The sequence below is a fragment of the Chironomus tepperi genome, unplaced genomic scaffold (assembly GCF_022539635.2).
Source record: "Chironomus tepperi strain 1889 unplaced genomic scaffold, CSIRO-AGI_Ctep_v1 contig_260, whole genome shotgun sequence".
In the NCBI taxonomy this organism is placed as follows: Eukaryota; Metazoa; Arthropoda; class Insecta; order Diptera; family Chironomidae; genus Chironomus; species Chironomus tepperi.
In genome coordinates this window covers 235,065-259,072 of record NW_027226382.1, presented here as the reverse complement: position 1 = coordinate 259,072, position 24,008 = coordinate 235,065, and the positions used below count along the sequence as shown (strand labels likewise).

Here is a 24,008-nt window from a genome sequence, read left to right as displayed (position 1 = left end):
GTCAATGACAATCAAATAGTTTTATTGCTTTATTTATGACTTTTTCACATGAAAAGGTGCAATTCTTTTCGGGAAATTGTGAATAAGTAGATTTTTAGAACTTGTTCCTTCTTCCGTCCATAACGAAGGAGCGTAGTGATCAGATAGGACAGGAGGAAGCCGTCGGGAGGTACTTAAGCAAAAAATAGTTGGATAGGTCACAATCTTTTAAGCGGACCAACATGGCGTAGAACAGTAATGCGGGAATGTCAATTTGAAAAAAACAGAGAATTGATACAAGGCTTGGTGATGTGGCCAGCAAAGAAGAAAAGCCTTTTGTAATAACTTAAACTCCAAGTCAGAGTATCGAGTAAGTGAAGTAAGTAATGTTGTGGTGGGTGATCAGTATTAGTTTAGACAGTTGTTTGAGCATCGCTTTGTCATCAGGTTGAACGAAAACTGTCAAAATAAAGCAAAATACACTAACAGCACCGTTTAATGTCCAAAATTGAAATTGCATGCATGCTGCCATTCTAGGGCAAATTGAAGATTAGCACAGTTTTTGTGTACAATTTCAATATTTTAATGCTTTGCAGAAATATTGCCAAAATTTCACAAAATAAGCTTTTCTTAGAATTTCCAAGGCCATGCATCTACATCGATGTCACTGACAAAATTGAGGTCACAATAAAATTCCTTTAAATTAAATAAAGTCATAGAAAAATTCATTGTTCATTACATCTTTATCCAAATAAGAAGATTAGGACACTGAAATGAAAATCGTGTACTTTCAAAAGCATCTTGATATCTCAGTTAGATATTCAACAATTTTTACGCATTTGCGCCTACGTTATCGTATTATTTTTGCACATGAACATCTAGAACCCGAGCGATACAAATGAAGTAGGTAACGTAATAGACCATTAAAATCCTGAAAGTCCTTCTACAAGAATCAATTGGAAGGCGTTTATATTAGGCAATCATATGGAATCCTTCAATTTTGTCTCTCGGGCAATGATATTCTAGAGCTTGACACAAGCCAATTAGCAGTCGTCTTGACATGAATCGCTTGTGTAATAGGAAAATGTACTTTTCTTTCAAATTCCATAAATGTTCCTTAATATAATTCTCGGAGAAGTGATGTTGAAGGAATGTGCTGCAAAAAGAAATTTCTTCACACGAGCAAGTTATAAAAATTTTAAATGAAATCAACGGCATGGAATTTATTCGATGCGCAATGCTTTACAATTTCCTTCGTCTTCATTCCTTGGGGTGAAATAAATCAGCGACAAAGTTTCGCTTTTTGAAAAAATGATTTCGATGATTTCGTTTGAAAAAGTTTTGGATGTTGAATTTAAGGCAAGGTTTTTTTGGGGGCTTTTGGATATTCTTAATCAAAAAATTGACCCCTGGCTGCACTCGTGAGTTGATCAGAAGTGATGTTGTGGGAATTGCTTATCATGAAATATTTACTTCCACTAATTATGGATTGTAAATTTTTAAACAATCTATAAAATCACTTTTTAACATCCGTACTGAGTTTAATGCATGACTTGGGGATCGTAAACTTAAATGGAATAAACTATAAACTATGGCAATTAAATAAGGATTATCAAGATTGAGACAACGACTTCCTATTGTCAGTCTCAAAATCTGTCGAGATAATTTGTAGATGATCATGCTCATGATCGTTACTCTATGCTGGAAAGCACGGTCTTTGCCTGCAAGTATCAGTATCATAAAATATTTAACTACTAATTTTTTACTAGGTATGTCGAATTAACTAAGCTTCAAAATTTCACGACTCAATCTCGAACAGCACACCATGCTAGTCAGACTACCACAGCTTAGCCATATTAACGGTTATACCCAAAGTTGCCCTAACGACTCAAAGACGACTGAATTAGTCAGAATTAGATTTTAATGGAGAACTATGCAGTTCGTCATATTATGCTGCTTTTTATTCTGAGCTTTAATTTAAGCTTTCGTCGATCACGTAGAATTTAAACCTTTAAGTTGACTTTAAGAGCCATAAATCTCTAGATATACAAAAACTACTTACAATTATGTGTTTCAATGAAATCAAACCCATTTACCAGTTTGCAGAAATGTATTCACAAAACTTTTAGTTCCTTGTTCTTTATATTTTTTCAGCCTTTCACATTCGGCTGTCTTAAAAATCTCACAAAATATTCCATACTTTATTCTGCACAGAAATTTTTTTCACACAAAATCACAAAATTTTTTTTTATTTCTGACTACACAAAAAATTGCTTTTATTCTCCTTTTGTTCCTTTTGTAACCAGCAAAAGAGCTTATTTTTATGATACTTTGTTCAGTTCCAACAAAACCAATGCAAATTCTTTGACTTTTTAATACACAAGTATAAAATAGAGAGGAAATAATGACGATAAAAAGTTCCTCACTGTTCAACCGACTCTTCTGTCGTTTGTTTTACTTCCAACACAAAAATCGGAATGTTTTTCAATTATTTTTAATTTTTTTTTTAAAGTCTTTCTGAGCCTCACCGACTCAATTTTTGTGCCCAAAAAACAAAGTTCCTTTTTGATGCTATTAGTTATCGCATGCGGTCAAAGTCTCTCTCTTTTTTAATATTTCTTCTATGAACAAACTTTAGCTTGTTGTTCGTTCATTCAAAATTCAAAAAAATTGCATTTCACATCCACACACATACACAAGCACATATATATTGGGATAGGATGAAAAAAAAAGTGAGGAATTTCCTTCATTGCACAGCTTTTTAAAATGAAAAACTTTTTTTTTCTATGTTTTCATGTTTTATTCCATCACTGCGATTGCTGACTGACTATGATGATGATGATGAGTGCAATGCACAGTGGGGAGAAGCAAGAAGTTCCTTCTTTTTTTTATATAAAAAACTCGTTATCAATGTGCCGGAATGTGATTAAGTTCCTCTCTCAATGCATAGATTCCTTCCCGTTTTTCCTGTCGCTTAAATTATGTCTCTCTGTTCTGTATGTGCTGATTTTTAATCTTTCACAACTTTATTGCAACAATTTTCTTTGTTGACTTTTGGAACACACACACTTTTATACATTTAGAGCTTTAATTCTTTTATTTTTTGTTAGTATTAATGAATTTTTCATATATGAAAATTTGTCTTATTTAAAATATCTTTGCAACTAGCTTCAAACTTCAATTTCGCAAACTATTTGCCAAAAATTTCATAATTTGTATAGTTTTCGAAAATCGCGAAATTTTGATGTATGAAAAGTACATCAGCGCCCCTCTAGAAAAAGTAACATCAGAGATACGAACATTTTTGAAATTTTGGAATTTTGAGAATAATTTTCAATGCATTCAACTTGAATTTAACTTTGGTGATTGTTAACAAACACTTGTTATTCAGATTCAGCAGCACATCAAAGACGGATTAAATATTATTAGATAATCATCAATGTCTTCTTTAATTTTCGACATATCTAGTTACATCATGAAAAATTGGTAAGCGTTAATTTTCATTTTAACGTATTTTCGAAATTCAAATTTTAACGGTTTTCTAAAATTTGAATTAGATTTGAATTTAGTTTCTTATTTATTGGAATTTAAGCTCTTTTAATTAGGACAACTCTTTTATGGAAGAAACAAAATTATTCAATTTCGGAGTAATATCATCCTATACATATCCGCAAGATGATTTTCGCAAACTATTTGCCAAAAATTTCATAATTTGTATAGTTTTCGAAAATCGCGAAATTTTGAGGCTTTTTCAGACTGAAAAGTACAGTAGTGTCCCGGCAAAAATATAGCAGATGGCTTCTCTAGACTAGTAACATCAGAGATCACGAAAATTTTTGAAATTGCTTAACCATTACAAAGTATTGAAAATGATCCAAAACATTTACTATTTCGAATGTAAAAATGTGGTGCATAATGGATATGATCACTAAGTTATGATAGTGCACTTACCGACCTGGTTTATTTGACCAAAGCGAGTTTATAAAACCACAACCGAAATTGGAAAGTACACGCTTCACGACAAACTATTGCATGCTGCTAACTAAAACTCAAGTTTGTCGGGAAAATTTGAAAGAGTTTGTGAGCACTGGAATTGATCAACGCTGTTTGGAAAGAGCTGATTTTTTATGTCAACCGGATAATAGATCAATTAGTTTTCAAACTGCGTGATTCGTGATGTAGAAATAGCCGATTGAAAGATCTTCAGCACAGCCACCGACTGAATCTTATGAGTATCGAGCAGGAGATTCAAGAAGAATGCACACACATCGTGAAGAACGAGATGTTTGAAATCAAGAGTTCATCGACTTAAAGCTAGATTCAATGAAATCCTCCCTTAAGCCAGAGTTGAGTGGGTTTACGATCGGATTTTCGTTTATTTTTATGTTCTCGAATTATCACAAGTCCGGGTATGCAGTATTGCAATTTTGAACATATGCCTTTTTGGATCTTCAGTCACGTTGCTTGATAAAGAGCTTTATGACAAATTAAACGTGAAAGGCATTAATAGACCATTGAATTTAAGATTTGCAGAGAAGAGAGCAACTAGTGTGAGAACAGTTGATCAACTCGACTTAGCAAAACTGAATAATTTTTTTTTAATTTTTAAGTAAGACGAAATTAGTCGCATACAAACTGAAAAGTATTAAACTTCAACAAAGCACGAACCAATGCCTCTTGATGATTTAAAGGTCATGCAAGTGATCCAGAATGAATCAGAGAAAATTGACATGCAGCAGGCTAAAGGCTATGGGAGAAATATGAAGGAACGAAATGTGCCCATTTGGAAACGGACGTGGTTATGCAGTGGTACACAGCATTTAGCAAAAGTATTTATCAAACGCTGGATTGACTCAAAACCAATTGAACAAGATGACATATTGGTAGCTTGCGGATGAAATGATTGAGACACAAGCTGTTCATTATTTAGATGTATTGGACTTTAAAGACTAGAAGGTTTTCTTCAGCAGAGCAGAACAAAACGGAAGAGAGCATGTCATCGACAGATATCAGAAAAATTGAGATAAGCGTTAATTTTCATTTTAACGTATTTTCGAAATTCAAATTTTAACGGTTTTCTAAAATTTGAATTAGATTTGAATTTAGTTTCTTATTTGTGTGTGTGTGAGTCCAGAAAATAATTTAATTTATTTAATTAGTGAATTTAAGCTTTTTAATTAGTGACAACTAGCTTATGTATGGTATAGAAACAGAAATTCAAAATGAGCCGAAAAATTAATGAGAAAATTATTATTTTAGTGATGAAATTGAGAAATTGAAAGATTTATAGTTGAATATTGAGTTTGTTGACAAAAGTTTGGCGCAAAGTGAAGATAATAATTTATACCTGGTACGAATTTATTTTAAACTGTTAAAGTGAGATTGTAATTTGATTAATTCATATTATGTATTTTAATTATAGTTTTCGTGATCAATTGTAATTAGATATTAATTTATGTCACTGTAGTTCTTGACGGCTAAACTGTTCGTAAGTGACAATTTTTTTATAATTAAGACAAAATTTATATTTTATATCCTCCATAGGAAATTTTATCTTATACAACATATTCAATAAATGTACTGTCGTTATTAAGCCGGAATCGCAGTTTTTTATTGGGGAATCAAAATACAGCTCAAGCCGCCGTGATTTGGGGTTCTTTGTTTCATCAAAGTATCATATTTGCTTTCTGGAAGTTTTATTTAGAAAATTTATGAGCTATATTTATAATTTACTTTGAAATATGTCGGCTGATTTTCATAGCAAATTATTAGAATTCAAGAAGTAGAAGATTACATAAAGCAACAAATCTGCAACGACCTCAATTATAGCCTTGAATCATAATCTTTAAGAAGGCTTTTAGTGATTATGACTGTCTTGTATCCTCCTTTTAAAACATATACAAGCCAATAAAGGCAATTTCAGTGAATCTCACAACAAAAATTGCTCATTATTGCGGCAATAAATTCGCCACATTTCACAAAGTTCTTATTTTTCCGAAATTTATCTGACATCAATTTGAAATTTATTCGACAAATGGACGAGAATGAACAAGATAAATGCATTTTTGAGGATCATTTTAGATTTATTACGTCTCTGAGTGTCGCAATGAATGCAATGAAAATAAATTTATCGTAAAATATGAATTTTAAATTCTTACATTTTTTATTTCAATGTCTCGCGGGACTAAAACACTCGTAAATGTGGAAAAGTTGCTTCTTAAAATGCTTTTAAATTGCTAAAAATTGTTTCAAGCCGCATTAATACTTAATTGAATGAATGTGTTAAAAACATGCAAAAAACTTTGTTCTAGCGAAGAATAACAAGTCAAAAAGTTCTTCAACAAATGTTCATCCTTTTAATACCTAGAATCTTTGTGCGTTAATTATTTCACTAAATTTATATTAATAACCTTTAATTTTTTTAAGTAGAATATCACAAAATTTTGTTTAAAAATGTTTTCTGTTTATTTTGACAGGTTTTGGTCACTTTCAAGTTTTGTAATGAATTTTTGATGAGCAAGGAGCTTTAAAAGTTTATCGTGACACACTTTAATACAATTTTATTCAACATAAAGTCTGTAACGAATTTTTAAATATTTTTTTTTTGTCACAAAATTTGATAAATTATTTTAAGTCACTGTTGTTGCATCCACAACACCGAAAACACGTCTCATAAAATTTTTACGTATAATTCCTTATGTTCCACGAATAGAAAAATCGAACCGAAAAAAAAAAATATATATTGCACACCCGCAATAATGAGTTCAACTTGCGACTATCGCATAGAGTGGCAACACTTAAAATGTGTCTAGTATGTGAAACTAGCAAATTGCATCAAGCACCGTACTATGTTCAGAACTGATTTCAGTCTATCTCTTTCACTGTCTATCTTCCTTTTCTCTCACACTTGTTCACTTTCCCACTGTATGTAGAATATGTATTGGAAATCAGTACAAAAATATATATAATAAATTTTTTTTTCTATCCTCAATGTTTTTTATCCTTATTCTATCTAGCTACACATATTTACAGTCATTTTGACGCAATCATTGATTAGTTTACTATATTATCTTGTATTTAATTAATGTCTGATGACTCTAATGTTAGTGGCAGTTCTAAAAATGTTGAAATTTTACAAAATAATAATCTCTAAATGACACGGCAACAGCGAACAAAACCGTACAAAAATGTCTCATCGTCTTTTTCGGGCTATGGGAAACACAGAACTGAAGGAAAGGATAATTGTGAAGTGAAGTTATTCGCTTTGGAAGCTTTCATTTCCATTGAAAGTTTAGTTAATTCCAGTCGCATGCGCGCATTGCGTGTGACTTTTTCAATCAACCTCATGGCCTTTCCAGAACTGGAAATCCCCATCGCGTGCTTTTATATGATCGTCATAAAAATATATGAGGATTTAAATTAATTTTTATTGTTTTAAGTTTTGATTTCCTTTTGATTTGACTGTTTTTCATGACATTCCATTTACCATTTGCTGGATTTTTTTTGAGTTTTAAAAAACCGTTACGATAATTTTTGAATTTTTCAAACTCGAAAGCTTCTTTTTTCTCTGTGAACTTGTTTTTCATCTCCTGCACACTTCGTATCTTAATGGAACGAATGCGATGCATATGTATGTTGAGATAACTACATGTGGGTGTGAAAGCTTTCACACTTCCTTGAAACTTTTTTTTGTTCCTCTTTCTTTCGTCTCGAAGTCTCGTTTAAAAGCTCATTAAAAGGTTTTGCTTTTACACTTCATGCATACATATTGAATGAGTTTGTTATTTATTTTTTTAACTGTATTTAAAATACATTCTGTTTATCATTTGCAATAAATAAGTGTAATAGCTTTTGTGATAATGAAAATGTTGATTTTTATTTTATCATGAGAGGAAATAATGAGCATAATGGAGCATTTATGGATTGCTCATTTAAAAAGCGCAGTTTTTATTGACAAAATATGATTTATTAACAAGATCTTGGAAGATGTGCAGCTTTTGAATTTCATTACGTTGATATTTAAATAAACTATGAGATTGAAGCTTTGGATGCCTAACTATTGCAAAATTGGTGATCATGGAAAAGTTTAGCACTTTGGTACAACTACTGCTTTACTAGTTCAAGTGATAATCACCAAAGGAGTGGTTCTGATCCCACTTTAAGCTAAGATTCTACTGAATCTATTATAGAGTCGTTTTGTGTAACCTCACTCGTTAAACAATCGTCAATTAGTCGTGGATCACCTAAGGTTTTTTTGAGTCGATACAAAGATTTTCGATTACAAATTTGAAAAAATTTAGGAGAATCCTAGGATATCCTAATATCGATCTCATTAAGAGTACATAATTGAACCATAATCAACCATTCAGGAAGAGCCATTTCAACAAACCCAAAACTTGTCAGTCTCGTTTAATTTACACCAGTAGCAAATAGTGTTTTTAATAAAAACCCAGCAATTAAAAGCATTTATGGAAGCAAAACTCTGTGCTCAAAGAAAATAAAGCTTAGTGTGGGAATGCAAAAAAAAATTGTCATGGTTTGATTTAATGAGATTTATTTTGTCAGAGGTGAAGCATGGAAGCAAGTTGAAAATTCCAGAGGACGACGAACAGACACGGAAATTTTCAGGCACAACTCTTTTTCATTTAAAGCCTTTTGACTTGCTGTTGACTGTATGATCCAACCTTAGTTATCTAGAATCTGGAAGTCTCTTTTGGAGTTCGGACTCCAGTCGAGACACCTCAACATTGGAATCCTGACAACTCTGGATCCAACTCGATTCTTCTTCCAACATCAGTGTCGACTTCAAAATTTGATATTTACTGAATTCACCATTGAGCATGCATTAACTAATTAAAAAACAGTAAACATCCAGCAAACATAAAAATGAAAATTTTTTCTTGCTATTTTTTTATCAACTCGATTTTGTCTCATTAATTGTAGAGTAATGAGATGAAAAAAAAGTTTATGTCTCCCACACCAGCATCATTCTCGTTAAGCATGAAAATTTGTAAATTTATCCTTTTATTTGTGTTGCATAAAGAGTTTATCTTGTTTGAAATGTGAAATAATCTGAAAACTTTTATTAGTCTTTAATTTATCCATGTTACATAAAGTATCGTAGATTTATTTTAATGATTATTCCAGTTTCAGTTATTTACTGCTGATTTGGTCATTCACAGCTAGAATTACAAAATATTGATATGACAAAAACACTTTAATCTTAAGCATGATAAGCGCATAATCCTCAAGAAATTTGTACTGACATTAATATCCTGAGTAAATTGTAAAATTAATGACTTCATTCCATATTTCCTTCAATTACATTCCTAATGCCAATTACTTTTCATATCTTTTTAAATGACCATGCAATAAAAACTTGAGAATTTTTCTTTAACTATATTTTAAAACATAATCATCAGCATTATCATTATCCACGCCATCTTCAACCTTATAAATGATGTCAAGATCGAAATTAAGACTTTTCAGTCTTGTAGATATCGAGACTTCAAAGAAATCCTTGATAGTCTCGATCTTAATTCTTAATTGTGTCGATCTCAGTCACTGTCTCGATCTCCATCTCAGTCTCAAACCCGGTTCCGGTATCTTTGATTGACTTTTGCATGCTTATCTGACTTTTGCATGCTTTATTTCGATCATTACAGATGCAGGGTAAATTTTTATAGATTCTCGATGGTCGTCAATGACGCTCAAACCAGAACTTTATTATAAGTTTTATAAATTTATTCTGATTTTCTAAATTTTATCTGTCAATCGTTAAAAATCTAGAAAATTTGCATGAAACAGAACAATGAAGAGCAACAGCACAAAAATAATGGTTCAATGCATGTCAAAAGCACAAAATGGAGCCATTATGAAGATGCCGTTCACTGATAATAATGTTCATAAAATATAATTAGGAGAGGTTCCATAAAATTTCAATATATGAATGACTTAATAGAAAAAAATATGGTGGTGGAAGTAAGTGAGTAGCATGAACCAACTGAAGGTTGTTGAACTGTATGGAACTTACTTATTTTTTCTCACTTATGAATTTTGTGAAAATTAGAAAGTATATTTTTGATTTCTACATTATGTCTCTAATGTCTCTATATAAGCATGTCATTTCCTCGAATAAAAAAATAAGAAATCCTATTAATATCACGAAAATAAAAAAGTAATAAAATACACATTTGCAGAAGTAAAAAAATGAATAAATTAAAAAATTTTTCACAACATCGACCATAAATTTTCCAGCCGTCTTGATTAAATGTAGACACGTAAATCAAACGGAATATAATCATAGCAGTAAAAAGCAGTAAATAGCATCATTAGCATTGTATGATGACGTAGATAAGGTGTTTGTAGGTGGTGATATAGTCAGCATGTAAATAGTATGCAAAAGAGGTCATTTGAATATAAGTTCCCGAGCGAGACACATGAAGATAGCTCCTCCGCGGAGTTAATTCAAAAATTCACAAAAAGTTCGAAATAAAACATCAAATTCCAGGAAATAAACAGAATCAAGTCACAACCCAAAGCAGAGCAACTGGTGCTGATTGATGGATTAAGATCAAATTGAACCAGAAATGAATTCGTTGTCCTTAAAATTTCAATATCCTTCGACTTTTTTTTTTATTTCCTATTTCCGCTTAATAAATTTGTACTCTCAATAAAAACAATTTTATTGTCATCATTTCCTCCTCAGTCCTTCCTTTTAAATACCATAAAGAGCAGGAAAACATAAATCTACAATCGTTTTTCAAACATTCATTGAAGGACCACGAAAGCAGCTTATGGTTAAATGAAGAGGATTTAAAATTCTTATAGTATTTACAATTTGTGCTCCTTATTTCCTTCAAATTGATATTGTTCCTTGTTTTGAATGAGATTATTTTTTATTTCATTCAGGGTTTCATTGTAAGCTTGTCTGGAAGTTTTTGTGAGTAGAGCAACAAAATATTGATGGTGAAATTCACATTTATGACATTTATTAATGAAATTCAAAACTTTACATATTTATATGGCTCATTAATATGTATACTCTATGAATCCGAAATATATGTGACTTTATGGCACAATTTGCTTAACTGCATCATGTGAACAACGTCAAATTCTCGCGATCGATACCGTCAATCCAAGCCATATAGTAGGATGGAGTCAAATGAGGCTCTGATTAATACAGGGCGCGTTTGCCTAGCAAGTTGCCATCTTTATTTTCAAGCTAAAAGATTGGAGTGGAAGTTGACAAGTGAAAGCCTATTTCAGGTCTCATCTATCGGTGGCCATGAACCATAATTGTTCTGTATGGCCAGCGACGATAGTTCGTAATGGAAAAATGTTGAAAAACACCAAAATTCAAATAAGATCAATATTCAAGACCTTCATATGCCGTCCATAAAAGAATAAAGTATTGATTTGAAAGTTTATGTCCTCGTATCGTACAAAAGTCGTCTCAAGTACACCCGACTCCATATAAAGTTCAAGGCAAATTCGAACTCTGCATATTAATAAAGAGGACAAAAAATGTCCAGCATATGAATTTTTTATCATTGATGAATGTATCAGCCTTGAAAAAGCAACAGATTGGAAAAATCATTAACCGTTCTATTTTAGGACACAAACTTTATTACTGTACCCTTCTCTCTCCTTAAGAAATCCTTCAAACAAATTCCATCCCATTAATCTCATCTCGACTAATAATTTTTCACTTCATAAGTTTGCAATAAAATGATAATCTATGCCCATTTAAAGTTATGAATGAAGACATTAATACCCCCACACTTGTACACAATATGAATGAGTAATGCTACATCGTTCTTAAATATACGCAATGTTATAAAAATAAATCAGAAAATTTATATAAAAATTTATTCATTCAAAGTATTTTTTTGATAAAAATACAAACATTAGACATAAAACAAGTTGATGCAGAACGGGAGGGAGAGTCAAAGGAATGAATGATAAGCTACATCGAAGCGTATTTTTATGTGCGTTCATAAAAAATTGATAAAACAAATAACATGAAAAATTATTTCGTTGACATATTTTTGAATTTTCATCTTATTTCCATGTCTGCTGTATGTTAAGGCATAAATGCGTAAAAATATAGAGACGTTGATATTCATATTACATTATGTTATTTACTTTTCATTTTTCTTTAAGAACTCATCGCTGTTGAAATGAAGAAAAACGGTCATAAATTTATGAAAGATTGAACATTTTGCTTCAAAGGTTTTCGGGGGAATTGAAAATTTAATTTAAAATGTTGAAGAATTTATGGTAAAATTTTAAAGTAAAAACGTCTTGTTTTGATGATAAATTGAATTCCTTGAAACACATGTGCTTGTGCGTACTACAATATTTATCTTAACATCGAATGTGAAAATGTGGAAACGAATTGTGCACTCAAATTAATGAAGCATTTAAGGTTCCTTAAAATAATATTATTCTTTATCTTGAACGATTTCAAAGGAATGAAATCTTTTAAAAATTGAGGAATGTCCTTAACTATACGCGATTAGCACATACTGACAACAGCTTTATTACTGCCTATTCGTCTGTCGTCAGTAATGGCCATAATTCGGTAAGAGCCGACCTGATTGCACCTGCGATAAGCTAACTAAGGACGGTATCTACATGATGGAGTTGCCAACTACCGACCAACTTCAAAAGAAACACTCACGTGGATCTTTAATGAAATTCAGCTTTAAACCAGAGACTAGTCGGCTTATGGCATATTTCAAAATATACATTCTAATTTGTCTATTCAATAGCTTTAAACTTTGAAACAAACGATGGAATTCATTCAAATTTCTTAAAAGGTCTAAGCTGCATTTGGACCAGAAATGCCTATGTTTAAGTGATGCCTACGCAAAAGTAGATACTCTTGTAAAACAGCTAATCAACATTTAGAATGCGTCATTCTGACACTTCTGCTCACACCCTACATTTTAAAGCTGTATATTCTGTCATTTTTAGATACATTATCAACACATTATCTCAGATGTCAACTGTTATTGATCTAAGGAAATTGTACATTTTTTTCAATAAATTTTCAATCATTTGAATTGAGTTCTAGAAATGGCAAAAACATTGAATGTAAATTATCTCACGGTTCTTCACCAATCTTTCATGAACAACTCCAAATCAGAATAATTTAATTTCTTATTTCAATTTTTGTACCTAAAAGAAGAAGCTTTCATATGAAGTCGCTTTGAGTTTAAAACATCAAAGGAAAGAAACCCTCTTCAGTCTGATAAGTTTTTGTCATTCTACTGTCGTAAAATAAAATTTTCAAAACCCTTTGAGCGGAGATTTTTGAAATAATTGAAATTCAAGAATCTAATTTTATCTATCTACAAGCTTAATTAATTACTGAATAGTGAGTATTCATAATTCAAAGTTCAAAGGTAAGGTTTCAGCAATGAAGCCATTAAAATTATAATTAAGAATTATTTAAGAGCTGACTGTGATTCAATGGAACAAAACCTATTCAGTACGTTATTTACAGCACATTTCAAATTAGTTCATAGTAATCCTCAAGTGGCTTGTTCATCATTATTTAAATACAACAATTCTTCGAAATTTCGTTCATAAAAAGCTGTAGAAATCTTAAAAGATAATTTTACAAGCGGAATTAAGGCATAGCATAGATGTTCATACAGCTTATTCAAGCACCTCAACTTTCAATTTAAATAGCACAAAAGCAGTCTGTATAGGCAAAATGAGACGAGCGGCATAATCCTTCCGAATTTCCTTATTTACTTCCACAATAATTCTATTTATGACTTGATAAAAGACTTTATATTGAGTACGTACATAAATTTGATAAATTCTGCTTGATGAGATGTAAGTCATACATCATTTACATCCTTTAATTTCACAATATCAACTCACCTGTGCCTTTACAGCTGAAAAATGAATTTGCTTCGCCCTCAAATCGAACTTTTTCATTGAAATGTCCTCCTGTAATTCATTGGCCTTATTGTATAACGAACTGTCTAGTCCACGCTGCTGATTTCTAACCAAAGCATCTATTGAGTCCTAAAAAACATCATGATTGAGAGGATTAATTCATCATAAATGTAAGTCGAAAAATATTCTTAATTGACATTTCTGTGGAAAATGTATAAAAGAGGGTGGAAGTCCGTTTTAAGTATGGAAAGATGAGTAGGTTTTTACTTTAATTGCCATTTGTGTCAATTATTACAATATAAGCTAATAGCCACTTCCATAGCATGTTTTAAGGGCGGATAGCTTCTGTCAATTAAAAATGAATAATTGTTCTGTGTAATTTTACCTGTAATTGTCTTATTTGAATCTCCAAATCCTGTGCTTCACGTTTTAATGCCTCTAACGATGGACGTAATTGGAGACTCGCATCTCGTTCAATGACAAGCTCATTTTTAAATATAGGAGGTAAATTGTCCTACAAGTTGGATACAAAAATAGAACAAAAAAAAGTTTTAAGTACATCATTGAGTGATGTTAAGTGCTTAGAGTGGTTCATTGTTATAGGATATACTCAAATTTACATTAAAACCTCGAAAAAAAATACTTACATTAAATTCAAGTGATTCTTCTCCCTCGGGCTGTGGCGGGTGGGGTGGTGCAAATATTTTCTTAGGGACACGCAATGGATTAGCCGGAACGGGCACAATTCTTGAAAAATTACTGAGATCCGTTTGCCCATTAATATTTTTACTTTGAATAGCTAAACTATCGTAGCGTTTTGACTGCTCAATGGCCTGTTAAATGAAAAGAAATGGAAATACGAGGAAATTATTAATTAATTTTATGTCTAGATTGCTATTTTCTACATATTAAATATTTATGTGCTTGGAATGAAGTTTTATGAACGAATAAATCGAAAATTATATTGGAATTTAATGATATGATTACTAACTGGGTCAATTCCAGTCGACCCTTAGAATAAGTATCAGAATTCTTACAAATAAGATTTTGAAAGGCAATGAATGCTGGAAGTAACACTGTCACAGTCAGTGACAGCACACGGAGTAGAAATGGGCGTAAATCTGACTTCAGTCCTGCGTGCCTGGTCCGATCGTATTCAGCCTCAGGCAAGAGTCAAGTTAACCAAGGGTCAGATTTTCGGACATTTCAACACTAAGTGCTTTTTAGAATATGCTCTGTAGTATTGGAAGATCATTTATGAAGTCCATTTATGAACAATCAGCATCACAAGCTATAATTCCAGATAAACTCATAGCAAGGGTACAATATTTGGTACAGAATAGTAAAATTCATCATTTATACTAACAAAGAATCTCATAAATTATGCACAACTATATATTCCTTAATAGAATCGTCTCCCCTCATAATATATTCCATCTCTATGAGTATCATAACACAAAATTAGAAATTATTGTGTGTATAACGTTGTTTTTTCATGTCATGTTGAGAGATAAATTCTTCATAATTCATTCAATTTCTCTTCTTTTTTTCATCTTTTTTTGAGTTTAGTAGATGTATGACTAACTTAATGTTTAACTAGCAATATTCTTTCCATATTCTTTTATTATTGTTTGACGTGGGAGGACACAAAGAAACATAAATGAAATGATGCTATTAAATAATTTTTGTGGTTTGTTAATCGACGGAAGTTAAATGAGAGTGGACCCGAATAGCATAAGTCGGATAGTGGATAGTCTTAAATCCGACAACTGGCAGGCGTAACTCTGGTTTCGAATTCGGCACTAAATCGAAGTCAGGACCGCGTGACTCTGGTTCTGAATCTGGAACGAATCAAGCACCAAATCAGATTCATGATAACGTTACTCTGGTTCTGAATCGGTACCAAATCAGAGTCACGTCGGCCTAAGCTAGAGCTAGATCTTTCAATTTTGTGGTCTCTGGGCTCTTACCCGATTAACACAAACGGTACTGAATTAGCCTTGGCTGCTTTAAATAGCATTAAATGACTATTACTGCCATATTACCATATCAGAATCTTTTTCATATGTGTCACTCGGTTAACATATGACGTCCAGCATTAAAGTCTGAAATTCTCCAAAATTATTAAATTGAATCATTTTAGTTCCAAATCCTCAATTTTACGATGTGCTATTCAAAACTGCAATTCTATTCAAAACACCATAAATTCACAACAATCAATTTGAATTTCTCTAGTCAAAATTAATGTGGGTGGCACAAGCATAAATATTGCGTCAATTAATTAATGACGAGCTTTTTCAAATTAATTTCCCTTTTTTCAACATTTGTAATGGACAGGAGATACGCAGACGGAAATGTTTTCAAATACAAATTCTATGGAGTCATTTTCTAAATGTCAGAGGACCGATACGATTTCCTCTTTTGTTCTTAATGACACTATTTATTCATGAGATTGGACTGGTTGTGTATTATTATTATGGGCTTATTTAATTGGAATTGGTCGGAGAATAAATGAATATATTTATTTAGTGCTGAAAACGTTTTATTGCTTTTGTGAGATGCTTTTGGGGCAAATTCATTCGTTGCATTTGTGGCAAGCTTGACTTTGTAGGGAATTTAATGACTTGATGCTGTAATTCCTAATTATTTAAACATCACTGGTAATTTTGATCCTATCAGGCATCCCCTAATATCCTGATTTATTAGAATAATTCATTAGACGAATATCGACATCAATTTCACAAGCCTTTTGAAGGATATACCACAGAAATTCATTAAAAGCAGCCACACGATACACGAACTTTCACCCAATAAAACGTAGAAATAGCTTAATTCACTCATGAAACCAAAAATGCAGACGACAGGAAATTGGAAATTGCCATTTAGCTAATTGCATGAATATTTAATGATGCACATATGGAGAGCATGTGGGTAAATAACCTAAAGACTTAAATGCCAGAGGAAAATAATAAAAGTATATGGAACAAAATTTGATGGGTATCATTTAGTTGATGCTAGATATTTCTCATCAATTTCAGAAAAGGTGCTGAAAAATTTATTGTAATGACTTTATAGGTTGATACCTCCAAGGTAGTTGACATTATCTCAAAAATTAATTGAAATTAAACTTTAAATGAGTATATAAAGTGCTGCAAGTCTCACAAAAGCGCCAAACCAATGAAAAATATGGACTGCCCAAATTGAATGTACAGCAATTTTATTTTACACCTCAAATTTAATCTAAAAAGCATCAGGTAGGAAGGACAAGTAAACTTCACAACAATCAATTTACGATGTGCGTGAGTCGAGCCTTTTCGAGTTGCATGCTTGTGCCATGGAAAGGAGAAAAGTTCAATTTTGGGAATTAAAGGATGTACTCGAAGATTCCTTGCATTTTAATTGAAGTACTCGGCGTAAAAATATCCCAAAGATCCGGTTCCAGGTCAGTGTTACTTAGAATCGATACCAGGCTTGGTGAAATCCTTCCTCAGATTAAGGAAATATTGTGAGGATTCTAAGACTTGATTACATTCAATTCCAATTCCATACACTAGAAGCAATCAGTAAATATCCAAAGCTTCATCAACACTTCCTTCCAAAACTCTCACAAAGGAAACAAAAACAAAACTGTCGCTGACATGCCACACAACTTCATGTAAATTTCAGGTATCAATTTACTTCTGTCTATACTCCTTAACATCACATACAGAATATAAACATTTGAGGGTTATTCTTCTAACATTCTACGACGGGTAATAACACCATATGTACAGATGGATGAACAATATTTGAGTACATCATTGTATATCTGTGTGCATACACCATCATCATCATTAAAATAAATGAGAAACATGTAAAATGAGTAGGTTACAGAATTCAGGATCCTTTTTCCTTTTTCAAGCATCTGTATGTGACAAATATGTCTTTATTTTCCAGTAAATGCCCATGCGTCCTTCTCAATAAAAAGGCAGAGGAAATAAATGGCTGCATTTCTTCACTCTGTATATAGACATTTATCCTTATTTATTATTGAAAGGCTACTTGAGTCCAATGAGACTGAAATTGGTTTGTTGTTTTAGTGTAAATCTATCTGCAATTGAGAGGCTCTAATTCCTTTACTATGTGTACTATAAAGTGTTGAAACAATGGATCAAGCTTTATTTGGATGGGATATTATGGAAAGCTAATGGAAGTAAGATTTGATGATAAAATTGTAATTCTAATTGATGATGTCTGTATTTATCTTGTAGATGCAAATAAGCTATAATTCCTGAACGTAATTACTCTTCAAATTTCAAACATATCTGACAATTAGCATCTAATTTACAGCTCATCCATGTAACTTTGTGACAAATTTTCTCTTTATTATGATTATCACGCAAGAATTATTATTCGGTTCTTATTTTATTGACCCGAATTTCTTCATCATTCTGTGCACGTAAACGAAAGTCACAAAATGACAGAAACGATGCAAATTAAGATAAGAAGTTTCATAACATGTCTGTTGATTCTCATAATTGTTGTGACGAATTCTCATACGAGAATGTCTATCAGACTGACTTAATTGAATGTCGTCTGTGAGAAAACTTTTTCACATTTTCATTCATAGAATTTATTGATATACGACCATGTTGTGTATATGGCTTATTGCCATGAGATTTTGATATTAAATTTTGACTTGGATGTATTAAATTTTGTTGAGGAAAAATTGCATATTTTGAGATATTTTGAAAAGTTTATGTATACAAACAAGTAAGTTTGAGTATTCATGTGTAGAATATATCTTAATTAGCACGGTACCATAGATATCATTTTGTTTCGTAATTACAGACATATATTAAAGTTGACTTGACATGCACTTGTTGTTGGGAATTGGTTGGTTGAAGCCAACGATCCCTAGTAGGCAAAGAGCATGCTCTCTAGTATATTTAAGGTAAGTAATCTTTGCCTGTTAAAGATAGAGAGCAATGCTCATCTTCGAGGATCACAATTGCTCTGTACGACAAGCGAAGTAAGTATTCATTTAAGGTAGCAAGCTCGTATTGCAAATGTATATTTTATACGTAGGTATACGTAGCCAATTTCAGGTGACTGTTATCTATTGTCAAAAAGAAAAATTTTTGTAACGGTCATGTAAACAGATCACAATTGATCTGTACAATGTACCACTTTTGACTTCTAATTTGAGCGATCATTTTTAACAAAATAAATAACGTAAGTATACGTATTCAAGTATATTTTTGTTCTTTAAATATACGTATATATACGTAGACAAGGAAAATTAATAGGAAGATAGAAAAAGATAGCTCTTAGCCTCAAAACTTGAATAAGAAGAACTTAACAACTACTTATAATTTTTAAAAAATTAAATTTAAAGAAACTTTTCTGTTTGGCTTTTTAAATCCAACATGATTTAAAAGAGCTTTAAAAAGCTTATAACGAAAGTTTTGTGTTTTCAGCTCATCTTGCTTAATTAAAATGTAAGTTTCCTAGCAATTAATGAGCTTACATATTGTAAGTTTGCGTTGTTTCAGGACAGAAAAGTCGTTGTGCTTGATCGAAGAATTTAAAACGCTTTTTGACACAGCGTTCAAAGCCTACTTCAGGTCGTGGACAACTCAGGTGAAAAAGTTTGTCACTTTTGTCAGTTCTGTCATTTTTGACATTTTTTCTGATCAACACTAATCATTCGTAGCAATCAAATGGCTGCATTATTACGACTGAAAAACAAATTTCTCAGTAGCTATCCACTAGGATGTCATGTTGCAGCTTCCTGGCTGTCATGAAAAACTTGAACCGATCGGGTTTGTTATTTTTTTGGAACTACTTATCAAAGTTCCCCATTCACCGATTAAAGTCGATTCTACGGATGTTGTGACTAAAATAATCATACTCTAATCTATTTATATCCACAACATTCATCTTAAGCTTCCCAAATTTCAACAATATGCCTACACTTCGTCCCAAACAGGTCAATGATAAAAAGCTGTAAACTTTTCACCTCGATTTCTATTTAAAATTATAATCTCAATTATTTTCCTCCTAAACATATAATCCTCTGTATTCCGACCCTTATAAGTATCTCCTCTACTACATCATCATTTGTTTTACTTGTAATTTATGAGCTTCAAACAACAGCGATAGGGAAAAATTTTAATTAATTTTTTTCCTCCCTTTCCCATCAAGTGGTTCCGCTTTGTATTGTTTAAGTTATGTATTCTTATGTATTCCATAAAAAATATAAAGCATAATTTATGTGCTCATCTAGCACACAATAAAGGATAATGATGTTGTTAGTTCCATAATGATGATATTTAAGTTTTATACTTACACGTGCTGATATGGCTTCTGCACCTTGCACAATTGCCTCAGCAACAATATTACATAAATCATTATATATTTCCTCCAGTTCCTGTAGCAATTGCGGTATCGTGTCACAATTGTATGCTTCAAGCATGGCGTTTGTTGCATGCAATTGTTGAACGTATGCATTATGTGAATCGATATATTGCATTAGGGAATGCTGTGTTGGATTTTGTCGATGCGCACTGTAGCATTGTTTATAATCGATTCGGCACTTTGATAATTTCTCTTCAGTCTTTGCTACAATCGTTTCAAATGATTCACGATGCGTAAAAACTTTACGACTTTGCACCTTGCGGTGAAATGAACGTTCCAAGAGTGGACGGGAAACCTGTGAGATAAAGATTAAGAGATGAAATATGGTGATTTTAAGCACATTAAATTGTATTTTATATGGAAGTTGAATATGGGATGATGTGATGAATTGCTGTGCCATTATGCCTGCAGTAATTTTAGAGTTTCAAGTAAATGACTTGTTGCTTTCTTTAAGCTCCTTCCGAATAGCACAAACTGATTGTTTGATACAAAACTCAGCACTAGGTTAGCGTGATTAGGCTTTAATTCGGCACTATACTAGACTCATGTCGACTTTATGCCAGGTTTTCAATCAATAACTGACCTGTGACACTCGGGTCTATTTTTTAATTGGAGTTTTCAAATTGTAGACAATCAAATTACGTATAGCAGTATTAGGCAACCTGTGCTCCGCAAAAAAATTTTGAAAACACCATAGACAGAATGTCGTGTGCGCTTTCGGTCGAGGCTTACTACCAAGGTGTACCGAAAACAAAAGATTGCCAACCACTGACGTAAATACCAATTGTACCTCAGTGTCTATTACTTTCTCATTTCTAACAAGTAAACTTAAGAAAATGAAACGTTCAACACGTCCTTAAAATAAATTTTCATAATCTCTTCTCCTCATTATCTTTTAAGGTTTTGTTTTTAAGGACAGTAATGATCTTAAAAAAAAATGAAAGCAATGTAAATTGTAATTTATTTCTACGGACTTTATAATTTTTCTCATTAGAAAAGAAAGAATCATTAGAGGTAGATGAAAGACATCAATTAGTTGTAAGTAAAACTTTCTGATTACTCGGTCTAGATTCTTTTCCTGAGTTTAAGTAAGAATTGAAATTGACACGTCTAAAGTGCATTAAATTGAATGTGCTGAACCTGAGAAACTAGATTAATTAATGATTTTTTGCATTTAATCTTGAAAGCCACACGGCATGTAAAATGTGAAAAATCCTGGTCAATGTTGTTGTGAGTCTAGTCTGACCGAATTTCACCGAATCTGGTCCTCAGGCAAAAAAAAGGGTTCTCATTAAAACGAGAAGCCTATAGAAAACCCAAAAACTTATTTTGTTTTTAAGAAGTCAAGACTTAAACCTTTAAAATGATTACATTTAGCAGTCTCTCGTTTTCTCTGACTTTAAAAGTCCTCTACAATTTTGCAACCAGCCAAAACTATACAATTAAAATCTTTAAGCTTTACAAAATGTCCTACCCATTCAAGGTATTCAATTATAACTTTAAATGAGCAAAAAAAAGAACTAGGTCAGCCATTTAATTGAACTATCCTTTGTGTTTCAATTGTAATCAAATTTTCTTCATTTTCCATTTCACTGAATAATAATTAAAAATTTTAATACAATTGAGAGAAAAATCTGTGCGTGACAAAATTTCAAACATTTTATTTCACGACAAAAAAGTCTTCAGGTAAATCATTGTTGGAATTAGTAAATGTCTAAGAAATAAAATCTTGTGGAATGTCCTGATTTTGACATATCATTTGAAAATGAAATTTTAATATGGAAATGTTTGTTTTGGTCTACAGTAAGTGTCGGAAATGAAGTACAAATGAAAAAGTGTTGCAGTTTCCAGGTAAAGCACTTCTAATCACTCCGTATGCTTAGTCGTAAGAGTATACGACCGGAAATCTTTGTTATACAGTCAAAACTGAAGTCATTAAGCACCAAGGGGCCGTTACTAATTACGTTACGCAAAAAACGTAATTTCTAGACCCCCCACAATCCCCCTCGTTACAAAATGTCGTTACAAAAAAAACAAAAATTTTTAATTGAGTCTGTTACAAAATCCTATGACCCCCTCCCCCTAAAAAGCGAACGTAATAAGTGAATTTCTAAACGGCCCCCTCAATGGACCATCAAAGTTAAGTTTCAACAAGCAGGCTCCGCTAATCAGTTTTAAAGGCTCTTATAAACATCAAATAGAAGCAGGCTCTATCTGGAAGCCATATGGATCTCACATGAAGTCGACTTCTATTTAGTGTTAATAAAAGAGCTTTAACAGAGCCTTAGAAGCTTCGTGACCGAGCATGGACTTAAATTTCAGAAGTATATCCAAAAGCTTCTCAAATAACTTAATAATAATCATCAAATAACTAATTTAAATGACGAAATAATCCTCCACTGCAGAAAACCGCATTTGAATACATTTTGTTTGTTTTTATCATCATGACAACAGCCTTATTAAACCATAAAAGTTCATGAAAAAAAAAGTCCTGTATTGTGATATGGCAACAGCAACAAAAACAGACAATTATTTTAATTCAATGAGCTGCAAAAATGCAATGAAAATATTTTAAAAATAAATGTTGAATCCATATGCAGACTCTAGTGAATAATATGTAAATGTATGGTATGCATGTAACTTACTTGTTTCGATAGCAAGTTGGACAATTCACTTGTTGATTGCGAATCAGCTTCGACCTCTTGTAGGAAAGTTTCCCATGCATGAAATAGAGTTGATTGGCATGCTGGCCGCTGTTATAAATTAGACAATAGAATGGAAATGGAAATAGATAGTTAGATCACGATGCAGATGGATCAAATTAAAAAGTTTCACGAACCTCTTTCCTTAATTCACCATTCTTTTTTCGAAAATTGGAGACGACAACCTGCAACTCCTCCGCATGTTTCTCATAAAGTTGCGCTAGCGTGTCAGTAAAATCGGAAACTGAAATCAGAGAAAGAGAGTTGAAAATTAATTCAGCAACATGTATCCATTTACATGCGCACACAACTTGTTGCATGCACAACAGAGTAGAAATGAAAATGAGAGAATGAAAATTGCGTGATTTTCAGTCTCAAATTTCATTCTTGGAGCGAATATTGCTCATTTATTATTGCTGCATTGTAGTTTGGAGTGCTCTGACCTCAAAAAATTTTAAATATGCTCAAACAAATGTATTGGAAATGTAATTATATGGTAATGACTTTTTATAGCTTTACAAGCATTTAAATTCCTGATTTGAATCTAATTTTAAAGCTTTCAACACATTTAGGGGTGGTTCGTAGGATCAAAAAGGTCTGTATAAATTCTGGTAGGAATTCAATCGATTCTTTCGACCCACAATCAATGTAATTATAGCATTAATCTGAAATAATTACACAGCAGTCAAAACAGCAGCAAATTCAAACACATTATCCGAATTTCCCTTGAAATTTCATCATAAATACACAATTCCTTTACTTTATTCATGACCAGATTTATGTAGCATTAAAATTTTTCTACATCTTTCATGCTATGACAACAGTTTCACAAAATATTTATCATTTTTTCCGGGGGGTATGCTTTCATGCTTTCATTTCAAATTACATTTGAAAGATTTCTATAAAAAGAGCTCATAGATATACAGCAATAACCTTATATCATCCACTATTTGTATAAACTTTTTCTATGATTTCGGAATTCTGAAAAAACTCATGTTCATTTTTATTTTA

General features: G+C 32.0%; 1 protein-coding gene across 1 annotated transcript in view; it reads right to left on the bottom strand.

Moving 5' to 3' along the window:
• Positions 1 to 24,008, bottom strand: part of Stacl (SH3 and cysteine-rich domain-containing protein) — a 173,764-nt gene that overhangs the window by 67,139 nt on the left and 82,617 nt on the right. Inside the window, 6 exon segments of the mRNA XM_070641878.1 lie at positions 13,879 to 14,025; positions 14,282 to 14,410; positions 14,544 to 14,729; positions 20,228 to 20,590; positions 22,941 to 23,048; positions 23,135 to 23,241. Of these exon segments, the coding sequence (XP_070497979.1) occupies positions 13,879 to 14,025; positions 14,282 to 14,410; positions 14,544 to 14,729; positions 20,228 to 20,590; positions 22,941 to 23,048; positions 23,135 to 23,241 (1,040 nt within the window).